Source organism: Mixophyes fleayi, chromosome 10 (genome assembly GCF_038048845.1).
Source record: "Mixophyes fleayi isolate aMixFle1 chromosome 10, aMixFle1.hap1, whole genome shotgun sequence".
Lineage (NCBI taxonomy): Eukaryota > Metazoa > Chordata > Amphibia > Anura > Limnodynastidae > Mixophyes > Mixophyes fleayi.
The window spans coordinates 40340231-40353035 of record NC_134411.1 but is presented as its reverse complement, the minus strand read 5'-3'; the positions used below and the strand labels follow the sequence as shown (position 1 = coordinate 40353035).

General features: G+C 42.7%; 1 protein-coding gene across 2 annotated transcripts in view; it reads right to left on the bottom strand.

Annotated features, from left to right (window-relative positions):
• Window positions 1-12032, bottom strand: part of DENND5A (DENN domain containing 5A) — a 34719-nt gene extending 22687 nt beyond the window's left edge. The window contains exons 1-3 of one of the 2 annotated variants that reach the window (XM_075188516.1): window positions 11831-12032; window positions 2769-2840; window positions 1072-1181 (exon numbers count right to left, since the gene is read on the bottom strand). In XM_075188516.1, coding sequence (XP_075044617.1) covers window positions 1072-1181; window positions 2769-2840; window positions 11831-11936 — 288 coding nt within the window. In that variant the 5' untranslated portion in view covers window positions 11937-12032. The remainder of the gene's footprint in view (window positions 1-1071; window positions 1182-2768; window positions 2841-11830) is intronic. The other variant, XM_075188517.1, reaches the window with a different exon arrangement.
• Between the last annotated feature and the right edge of the window lie 773 nt (window positions 12033-12805).

Here is a 12805-nt window from a genome sequence, read left to right as displayed (position 1 = left end):
AGTTAACGCAGCGTTAAAACTCGTGCAATTCAATTTGAAAAAGAGGTAATGCTGCCCCCGCTCTTTAATAATTGGTGTTTGCGAGTTTTTAGGGGAGTGAAGGGGAGTGTTTAACGCAGTCATGTAGAACACAAAAAAAAAGGATTGGCTACATTTTCATACATTATATTGCATTACACAACCATTCTAGTTGATAATATCTAAATTACAGTACTTTCTTTAGCATATTTTTTTATTTCAATATTTTTTACTATAGAACCGTCTATACCATGTCAAAACACATTAGTACATACATATTTGTACTAAAAAAATACATAAATATATTTAATTAGTGATTTTTATTTTTATGTTGTTTTTTGTTTTCATTATTTTTTCACAAGAAAATCAACTTTTACATGTTATGCATTACTGATAAACATAGTTTATCTTTTTTTCCCCCATTATTACATGATTTCAAATAGTTTTCTTAGCTTTTTTTATTTTTAGCACACCCCAAAGAGGTGCAAGATAAAACAGCATATTGGCCTGTTTAACACGCGGCGTTAAAAAACAATTGAATAGCTTTTAACGTGGCTGCCTCTCGCACACCCTATACTTTCAATAGACCTTCTACTGGAGCGCGAGAGGACCGTTTCATGAAAAAAATCCCGAGTGTTAAAAATGGAATTGGATCGCGGGTAGTTAACCCACTCGAAAATGATAAAAAAAAACAGCGTTAAAATGACTTAACGCGGTGTTAAGAAATATCTTGCAATTAATTGAATTCCCCCCCCCCATGAGTCCTAAAGTGTCTGTCCCATGTTCATGCTTAGTACACGAACAGACTAACAGCTGACACAAACATACAAAGTACATGTAAGGGTTTGCGGGTGTTGTGTGAGGAATAAATATTCCCTTGTGCCGGCTATTGGGGTAATCCCGTTTTTGGGTAAAATCAGAAACTGGAAATTGTAGCTGGTTTATTTCAAGCCAGAAAAAAACCCCATAACTAGTGTGTGAGTCATAATGGGGAGATTGTGTGTAAAACAAAGGGACCTTGCAAACTGTGGCAGAGCTTCTCCTATCACATACCATGCCCACTGCGTCCTGGTCAAACGCATTCCACTCCACGTTTTCAGGGTACCGTGCCAGGACCTTGGATTTAAAAGTGCGTCTGAGTGGGGTCTGCTCAAAATTCTCTCCTTCAATGTGAACAAATACACAAAACAGCAGCGCATAAGTTGTTAGAATCATCATACGTCCGTCCTGTAGATCACAGAGCTCGGTGATCCGAGTAAACCACACCTTTGCATCACCTCAATGCATTTAGAGACCAGCAGCCCCACTTCTCTGAGCTGAAAAATGTGATTTCCAGAACCAAACGTCTAGTTTGCTGCCACAAAGGGCAACGTAATACTGCAGGACGTGTAATCTGGAACTTGACTCTATCCAATAAAATATGCTTAGACTAACTCCGCGTCTGTCAATTTCTCTTAGGTGCGGGGGCCTTATAAACTGACAAGTGTCCTGTGGTGTTGTAGTTACACCTGGACTACAGTACACTGATATATAGGCCATACAGGATAAGATAATCTGTCCACTTGTCCTCATACAGCTGCCGAAACAGTCGTGGAGCAGTAAATGTAAGTCAATGTTAGGGGTTGTTTAGTATTTCCCCTTGTTCTGCAGCTGTGGAAGGTTTAATGTATAAAACATAGAATGAGTGAAAGTGATTTTAAGTCAGATTAATGGTTCCATAGCTTAGTGACAGAATTCTGAGGTTCACGTAATCACTTTCTCAGCTCAGTAAAATATAAACTGCTGTTTTACAGAGTATTAGAAAAACACTGCAGCTAAAAAAGCACAAATTAGGACAAATGCGCACACAGGAAGTGTGTTAGAAAGCAGAACACTGCAAGGTTCCTGCAGACACAGCGATAAATCCTGACTAGGTCATAACCAAAGAAGAATAAACTGAGACAGGACATGGAGAGCTCAGCGTCAGTAAGAACCTAGAAAGCAGAGGACAGATCAGGTAGCTGGCTCTAATTAGCAGACTGGTTATTATAAAGATGTAGCTCTGTTGTATATATGTTTATACACAGACAGATAAGGAGCAGTATAAAATAGGACGACGTGGCTCATTACAAAACTGTTCTCTATGCAGCTAGTTTTGCCCGGAGGCCGCCATCTTGGATGTTATTTCAGGAAAATCGGGACATAAAAACGAACAAAGATCCAATTTGACGTCCATGAATGCACATTCTGATTTTCTTTTAAATATACCTGACACTAACATAAAAATACAGTGGAGGCGGACATTTTGTGGGATAAATCAATATACAGGAGAATTCATGTGATATCACTGGATCCTAATAAATTGAAAGTGAATACGGGTTCAGTCAAGAAAACGGCTGCCACCAATGTGGGTACATGACAGATAAACGTTACGTGAATTTATCCAACATCTAGTGAAAAAAAAGTGCTGATATTTCTGGAGATCCAAGATGGCAGATTATCATAGTCAGTCAGGATTCTATACTGCTCGCTCATCTGTTCCCCTTTGGAAGGTTTTGCACCCACAGAGCACAGAAAACCCCCAGGGTGGGCATGTCTTACACAATGAGGCTACACCTTACAGCAGGCTTGGGCAACCAATGGCTGGCCAGCTGTGGTGGAACTACATGTCCCAGCATGGTCGGTAAGCCAATAGCTGGAAAGCCACTGGAAGCCTGTCAGGATGACCGGAGCGTGAGTTAGAGGCTTCCTTCCGTCTCTCTTCCGTTTACCTTCAGCCGCGCAGGATACGAACCGTCCAGATCCATCTCTGCCTCTAGAAGCCTGTATGTACTCACATAGCGCTAGACACAGTGATAAAACAACAGCATTACATATAAACACATTGGTACAATGACAAAATGGAGACTTCAGTGAACACAACTGATTGGCACCTTAACTTACATTGTACTTATTGTTCCAATGAGCTCAAACTCTCTGAACATTTATTTGCTATTCTATATTATCTACCTTATATTGTATTTTTGGCCTAATGGCCCTTAAACGATTGACAGTTCTGTCAGACCAATTAGAAAAATAACTCCTTTAACAGTTCAAGTTTTACCACTGTTCCCTTCCAAAAATGTCAGGAGCCCAATCAGTTACCAAATAAAAATCATTAGACGTGTGAGACCCAGCGTATCTCAGACAACGGACGGTTGGACACTTGGGGACCGGCGGGATCCTTAATACTGTAATCCCCACACTGGGGCTACGCACACACTGGGTACCACAGTATTTACAGTATGTGTAGTTAGCTGCGTCAGTATTCTCTCCGTACTCACTTAACAACAAGATGCCCTTAATAATGCAGCTTGTACAGATATAGAGATAAAACCACTGACAGGAGTTATAGCTACATCCACTGAGTGCAGGTAACGGAACAACGGTGGGATCACTTGTCTATATGTCAGGGTTTAGAATTAAAGAGGAAATAATGGAAGGCTAGAAACGAGGTCTCCCGCTGTGTATGTACATCCAACCCCCAAGATTTGGAGAGATTCAAATACACAGTGGCTCAGTGGTTAGCACTTCTGCCTTACAGCGCTGGGGTCGTGCGTTCAATTCCCCACCATGGCTTTATCTGTGTGGAGTTTATATGTTCTCCCCGTGTTTGCGTGGGTTTCCTCCGGGTGCTCCGGTTTCCTCCCATACACCAAAAACATACTGGTAGGTTAATTGGCTGCTAACAAATTGACCCTAGTCTCTCTCTCTCTCTGTCTGTGTGTGTGTTAGGGAATTTAGACTGTAAGCCCCAATGGTGCAGGGACTGATGTGAGTTCTCTGTACAGCGCTGCAGAATTAGTGGCGCTATATAAATAAATGGCAATAATAATAATAATAATAAATACACCTCCTCTAATTATCTAATGCCCTGGCAGACACCATGAGGGAGAGAACACATACAATTCTGGAAACAGCCATCTCCCCTACTCTTCATAAAGTTATGACATTCACTTTAGTTTTCGAATGAAGACATTGGATGCCCCGTATTCTAAGGTGCCATCCTCCCCATTGTTAAATGGATATTGGGGCAAAAATGTACACCTGATGGAGAAGGTTTCAGGCTTATATGTCCCCCACTCCTGGTCCAGATTCTACATCCCTGGATCCTAGTGGAGTCTTCAATGTCTCGCTCACTCCTGACCCCCCAAATTGGTTACCTTTCTAGGCTAAGGCCACATAACATTGATCTCAACACAACACATATATGACTTATCCGTGTTCTGGCTATTTGGAGGGTCCGTCCGATTTCCCTGTGGTCGGGGGAGGGCTTGTCTGAAAATGACTGCTGGACGGGAGGGACTTTCATCTCCATCATCTTAATCTGTATTTATTAGCCCCAACATATTACACAGCCCTTCATCATTCACATCAGTCCCTGCTGCAGGGAGCTTACACTCTAAATTATCCACCACACGCTAGCAGTAAACTACCAGTATGTTTATGGAATGTGGGAGAAAAGCGGAACACCTGGAGGAAACCTACACAAACGTACAGAGGACATACAAACATGGATGAAACAGAGCCATGGTCCCAGCACTGTGAGACAGCAATGCTAACTACTGTGCCACCTGGGAATGTTCATATCCCTATTTTATTTCAGATCGTAAGCTCTTATGAACAGTGTTTCCCTGTTATGTAACTATTTCATGAACTACTTGCTCTGCACAAAATTACACATCCTCCTATCATCTATACGCTGTCTATGCTGTACATTGTATACAGACACAGATCTAACAGGAGCGAGATCCTTAATATCACACAGCAAGAGTTATACTGCTGAATTCACATACATTAATAATACTATACTGATAATATAAACTATATGCAGAATCCCAACACTGAAAGGACAGAGAACAAGACCTATACAGAAAAATACAACTTCTGGGTTCTAAACGCTAAGAACATAAATCATCATCATCATCATTTATTTATATAGCGCCAACATATTCCGTAGCGCTTTACAATTGGGAATGCTTCTATATATCAGCCAGCTCATTGTATTATTAACTCAGGACGAGGGAGCAGGTCTGATGCCAATTCTACATACAGATCAGCATATGGGCTCGGTTACATTTTGTTCTTTTGTAATATTTTAATTGATTCCACGAAGCGATTTGTGCCCCACGGATAAGCTGTCAGTTATATTTTCTCCAAATGTAATACTGCAAGGGCTGCAGTTACTGCGCAGACAACATTATATCATCCATAGGAAACACAGAGAGCTGAAAGGTGGGTTATTCTGGGTCCCGGCTGGTGTAATAATCACACAGTGCGGCTGCAGGGAGAGACACAGACACAAAACACCAGGAGTGCCAGGAATACAGACTGCACCGTGGCGGCTTCAGCCGACTGTCATTATGGTGACATCACCGAGTGTGACCAGATGTCAGACACTGAATGCAGAATGTATAATATAATCCCCCGCCTGGGGTAAACTGCAGGACTGGGGAGGGTCTAGGTCACATCCACAACATTTACCTGGTTTGTGGACCACATTCAGCCAGGGAGGATTGTGTTAGTAAAGAACAAATAAGTCTAAAATAAATAGGATCTTTTATAAAACAGATACTAATAACGTTTACCAAAAAATATATATCTCCCAGGATGTGATCATAAACGAAGACATTACAGACAGCGGGTGATATTGTGAGTGGTGCTTTCTATGTACTTCACACTTACAGGGAAGAAACAATTTTGGATCCTAATTGTGACATCTGGTTGCTGCAAGACTGAATCTGAGTCCTTCATCCCCCACAATTATCCCAATAATTGACAAATATATTTTAAACAAGCTAAATATGAGTAATGAAAAGGAACTAAACACGGTGCACAACGGATGTGGGCTGGACACGGGCGTTCTGTGTCATTAAAGGTTCTACACAACCTCACTCCCATATCCCGGTTCTCATACTGCATTGTGGACGACTCTGGGGGATAAATGACTGAATAAGGCCCAAAAAGCCACATCCTCCATGAAGTCCAAATATCAGGGGAAACTATTTATCAAATACAGATTTTGAAAGACAAATTTAGATTTTAATGCAAATGAAAAGTGCAGCATAGGTTCATATGGCGTGTGAACCAATGGGCAATAGGTGACAACGTCATCATAGGAACGGCCGGACAGGATTTTATTCCACCAATATTTGGCCAAATCCCTGACTGCTACATAAAGGATGGTGCAGTTAGTAAAGGACACAAAGCCTGCACCCATAACAGATAAATACTGTGCGGACCTACAGAACAATCCAATACTCATCACCTCACACTGCTGTATGTGGTATGATTAAGTCTCCCTTGGGGCCACTTGTGGCCCCAGATGGCTAAAGAGCAGCACTCGGATGATTCCTATCTGACGCTGGTGTTACATATACCTAGCAACGGAGATCTCCAGACACAAATCTGCATCAGATACATTAACTAAAATATTCTAAACCATTGTCCAATCTCTCAGACACTTGTGTTACCCTCAGAGGCCTAACAAGGGTGCAGACATTGTCAATAAAAACCTTCTTTATGGAAACAATGAGCAATGGGGAACCCTTAATCCAACATGTCCGTATCATAATCCAACAGGACTTCAGTGTTTCGGGGAGATTGGAAGCTCCGAGTACAACTTTGCTGGTGCTCAGAAATCTCAGGGACTAACTTTATTATAAAAGTGACACTTACTTGTAAAGTTTAGGACATAATCATTTAATATATTGATTATTATTAGTATTAACATGTATTTATAGGGCGCCACGTGAGGTCCGCAGCGCCATACAGAGGGCATAATGATAAATGATACAAAATAGCAGAATGTGCTGCAACACCTAACGATCAGAGAATAGCAATAATTACTTTACTGACCAAGGTTAATTGCCAAATGGAGTTAAAGCAACAATAACATAATAATAAATGCAATGTATTACCGAGATTAATAACATACATGAAATAAATGGGCGGCGCAGTGGTTAGCATTGCTGCCTCAAACCGAGGTCATGAGTTCAATTCCAACCGGCCTCATAGGTGTGAAGTTTGTATGCTGGCACTATATAAATAAACAATAATAATAACTGGAGTGTTTATATTTAAATAACGCCCCCATGCTCTCTTTCGCTGCTCTGCAGCAGGATGTCCTGTTAGAAGGAAGGTGCTTCTGTCACTGAGCAGGCAGGTTGTGAGTGATAGTTTTGCAGACTTGCTGGATCAGTTGCATCATACACACCAGGTTAAATGCCTACAGGACCATTTTTTTTTATCCTCATCAGACCAAATCGGGACACTGTAATAAAGAGTTGGGAGATCCTTCAGCTGTTTGTAATAAAGTGGTGGGGTAATAATTCACTTTTTACAAGAGCAATGTATTTTACCTCCAAGATTCTACGCTTATTCCTTAAAGACTACAGCATTTTTGTAGCAGACATAAATGCCTAAGAGGGCTTTTCTTTAGTGAACGCTAAGTAAGGGCACAGATAATGAGGACTGCTCCGTTTGTAACACTTTTTGTAACTCTAAAATGAGGTCTTCTAAGATAGAGGTACTCTGACTCTAACCCAATGATTTCAGAACAAATTGCTGTTACTTGTAGTATTCTACTGAATGCTGCGCGTTTCCTTCTGAGCCCCCCCAATGGGATCTCAGTCCTATTATATCTCCATCTTATGTAATGTTATAATGGTGTAAACATTATAAAACACTCTATGTATGCAGAGCATTGTGGAAGCTTTATAAAACAGTTATAATAACCCAGTGATGTCAGCTACAGTTTTTCCATGAACGCACAAGAGTGCTATATTGATCTATATACAGTGTCTGTGATTAGAATTCGGATTTACAATGTGGAGCCACCTACACAGCAGAAGATAGAGGACAAGGAGCATTTTGGTGGGGTGAGAGAAACAACTATATCACACTATGCACAAATAAAACAAACAATCTCAGTCTCCGTCCTTCCTAGTTCATAGAAAACACTGACACTTCCCGTCCCGTGAGCATGTTTAGTTACACGCTGACTAGGATGTGGAAACGGCCTAACCTCAGTGTCATGGCAGGCGACGGGGGTGATCTGGTGTCACTATCTGCCAGCCAAGTGCTACTAGTGCATAATTTATGTAAATTGTCTTCACAGTGAAGAAATCTCAACTCCTTGGTGCTGGCATCCAGCAGCCACAGCTAATTATAGCAATGACACAATCTCAGGACAGAAACGCTGTCTATAATCTGCAGTTTGGTACCAATGTCAGCTTCTCAGACCAGTCGCAGGGAAAGCGATTAAACGCCATTAAAAGACATGGGTACCGCATTAACCCTTTCATCAGGGTAAGCACAGTGTGCGACATGTTAAATGGCATTTGATATTGCAGGCATTGTTTGGCTTGAAAAACACATTGCAGTTACTTCTGGCCGTAACATCCATGTGTATCCAACTAAATATATTGCAAAGCTAGTATATAACTGGTCTGGACTCAGCTTAATTAGTGTAAAATCCTTAAAAAGTGTTTTATTACAGAAATGCCGAAGCCCCCCATCCTCCCCCCCCAGACCACCTGGAACCTTGGACGGAGGACCAGGCAGCATCGTGTAGGCGCATAAGAATCATAACAATCACTTGGAATGTGTGATGCTGATAGATTTAGGAACGGTCAGACATGTTAGTGTATGCTGGGGGGTCCTTAGACCCCTGCCCGCTGGGCAATGCGTGTATCATTATAGGCTGGTAATTATGAATAGAGAGGTCATATGAACGCAAAGAGATCACTGGATCACAAGAAAATTGGTTTGGGTGGAGTTTGTCGAGATAAAGAACAAAATCACATTCTTGTCACTCTGATGGAAATACGATAAGCTGTTGTCGATGTCCCTCCCATGTAGGGGAGGGGCAGCGACACCCTTCTTTCAAACAGGCTCAGTGGGCAGAGGACTAAGTAGTTAGCAGGAGACCCCTCATGGATCCTGAGGATCCAGGAAATGCTCATGGAGGATCAGTATGTCTTCTGGTTTGTGTTATTTTATCTTATCAAATGCTTCCTAAAACTATTTGTTCTAATTATCGTTAAAAGGAGGATGAGTTATTATGAGTTGTGGTAAAATTAGGGTGGCATAACTGGCTGTCTGTAGTTGAATTAACAACGTTAAAGCTGAATGTGGGACATGGGGGTTAATCTTGAGTTCAGTACATGACAACTAAGGGGGTTTCCTGCCGTCAGATGACTAATTTGTTGACTTCAACCTTTTGCACAACTGTTTTTTTTTTTAAATATTTTTTTTTTTTTTTTTTAAATAATGTATTTAGCAAAAGTTGCAGGTGGGCTCATAAAAGCAAATAAAGTAAATTGAGGGTGGATAGCACTTTTCTGAACTTCTATTTGGAGAAGGAATAGTTAGTTAGGGTGTGGGCTGGGAACTTTGCTTTCACCTTAACGTGAGAAGGGTCCAAAAATTTGTCACCAAGGTGTTGCATTATTTGGTTCAGTCAATGCACAACCATAAACCATTCTGATTGTAATGTTATAGAGAGAATTACATTTGTAAACAGTGGACACTGGCGTGGTCTATAGTGAATGGAAACATTGTACCCTGCCCACAAGAGCTTACAATCTAATAGAAAGGGGAGCATGATCAACTAGGTGTTAAATATTAGGATATGTCTGAGATATGGTAGAGGTGGGAAAGGGCATCAGTGCAAAGGAAAATCCCCTCCCTAAACCAGCTGGAGAAAAGTACATGAGACTTCATACATCATTTTTCTGGTGCAAACAAAATGTCATACGTCCGTCTATACTGTGTGTTTACTGTCCGTGCGCCATTATCAGACAAGAAGTAACCATGTACGTATTTTAATAATTGCCGGAAGACTCATTAATATGAAACTAAGCAGAGTGGGTACTTTATTTACAAACCTGTGTAAGATGGTAATACAGGATAACAGATCAACAAGCCTATAAGATCCCATTACGCTAAATTATAAACTCTGTGATTAGGGCTTTCAGCAGCCAGAAGACATTGTTTTTCTGGTATCTCAAAAACTAGATGTCTCAGTGAATGCTCCCTCCTAAATTTATGGTGCAAAAACCTCCCTAGTCCACCCCACGGTATGATATTTTAGAAGGATGACTTTAAACATAAACAGGGGTGAAATTCATATTCTGCAGAGACCCCAACCAACCTCTCCCAGGACCCCTAAATCACTGCATCCTTAAATAGCTACTTCTTCCAGGACCCCTAAATCACTGCATCCCCAAATAACTACTTCTCCCAGGACCCCTAAATCACTGCATCCCAAAATAACTACTTCTCCCAGGACCCCTAAATCACTGCATCCCCAAATAACTACTTCTCCCAGGACCCCTAAATCACTGCATCCCCAAATAACTACTTCTCCCAGGACCCCTAAATCACCACTTCCCCAAATCACTACCTCTCCCAGGACCCCTAAATCACTGCATCCCCAAATAACTACCTCTCCCATGACCCCAAAATCACCACTTCCCCAAATAACTACCTCTCCCAGGACCCCTAAATCACTGCATCCCCAAATAACTACTTCTCCCAGGACCGCTAAATCACTGCATCCCCAAATAATTACTTCTCCCAGGACCCCTAAATCACTGCATCCCCAAATAATTACTTCTCCCAGGAACCCTAAATCACTGCATCCCCAAATAACTACCTCTCCCAGGACCCCTAAATCACTGCATCCCCAAATAACTACTTCTCCCAGGACCGCTAAATCACTGCATCCCCAAATAACTACTTCTCCCAGGACCCCTAAAGCACTGCATCCCCAAATAACTACCTCTACCAGGACCCCTAAATCACTGCTTTTCCAAACTTATATCTCCCAGGAAACCTAAATCACTTGCAGTGTTTTAGGGGATTGATAATCCTAAGATTTTGAACCTTTTCTTCTTGCCCAAGATCCCCAAAAATGTCAGGAATAGGAAATCTTACAGAAAAAGCTGCGTTTTTGTGGAAACTTATTTGAGACCATTTGTAAAAACACTTAGATCATGTATCAAAGACATAACGTAGAAATCAGCCCCAATACCTACCTGGTAACATGTGACATCAAGTCACTATACACTACTATAAAAGATGAAAGGATAGTGGAGGCTAATACATTATTCCTTAATGCGAACCATCAAACAGACCTGAATAACTTCATTAACTCACTTCTGGAAATTATCTGAACAAAAACTAACTTTGAATTTCATGATTAAGTTTACCTCCAGATTAGAGGTACTGCGATGGGCACAACATGCGCCCCGATATATGCCAACCTCTACCTGGGGTGGTGATTTCTCTGGTACCATTCAGGTTACACATATATCACCGGTCCCCCAAACAGACATCTCCCAGGACCACTAAATAACAGGACCCTACATATCTCTAAAATAATGGTATATAATAAGATGCAAACAATGTTATTAATCACAGCATAGAATATCACAATGTACACTCTGCATATATGGTAGAGGACATACATACAGTACAGTTACATGCAGGATACAGTATACACATCACTGTACACACATAGAGGATACTGTACATTATAAGGTCAGCTATAGGATGTACAGAGCAGTATACACTGATATATATATATAGATCCCTGCAGCACATCACACTGTATAACGGTCCCCAGTGATGTAATACACAGCGCAGTGTATACCGGTCCCCTGCAGCACAGTATATAAAATATATATATATATATATATATATATATATATATATATATATATATATATACACACAGGACCACCCCCCGGCCGCTCCCCGCTCCCTCCTCCCCCCCCCCCTCACTCACCAGACAGCTCGTCCGGTTCCAGCCCGGTGTCGGTGTCCAGCCCGCTGATGACGAAGTAGTCGGCGAAGCGTCCGGGCGCGGCGCTGCTCCCCCCTCCCCCGCTCATCTCTCCGGTCACCGGCTACCCGCACTGCATGCCGGGAGCTCGGGACAGCTGAGCACCGAATGCGGGGCGGGGCCTGAGGCGCAGGGGGCGGGGCCGGGGCTGCGCAGGCGCTGTGTGGTGTCAGGATGACATCATTCTATTTACTAGAGAAAGACTCAGTGTCTGTGAGACCCTGAGAGACCCCTCCAGTGACTGTGAGACCCCTCCAGTGACTGCTGCCTGTCTGTGAGACCCCTCCAGTGACTGCTCCCTGTCTGTGAGACCCCTCCAATATCTGTGAGACCCCTCCAGTGACTGTGAGACCCCTCCAGTGACTGCTGCCTGTCTGTGAGACCCCTCCAATATCTGTGAGACCCCTCCAGTGACTGCTGCCTGTCTGTGAGACCCCTCCAATATCTGTGAGACCCCTCCAGTGACTGTGAGACCCTTTCAGTGACTGCTGCCTGTCTGTGAGACCCCTCCAATATCTGTGAGACCCCTCCAGTGACTGTGAGACCCTTTCAGTGACTGCTCCAGTCTGTGAGACCCCTCCAGTGACTGCTCCAGTCTGTGAGACCCCTCCAGTGACTGTGAGACCCCTCAATGACTGCTCCCTGTCTTTGAGACCCCTCCAGTGACTGCTCCAGTCTGTGAGACCCCTCAGTGACTGCTCCCTGTCTGTGAGACCCCTCCAGTGACTGCTCCCTGTCTGTGAGACCCCTCAGTGACTGCTCCCTGTCTGTGAGACCCCTCCGGTGACTGCTCCCTGTCTGTGAGACCCCTCCAGTGACTGCTCCCTGTCTGTGAGACCCCTCCAATATCTGTGAGACCCCTCCAGTGACTGTGAGACCCCTCCAGTGACTGCTGCCTGTCTGTGAGACCCCTTCAAT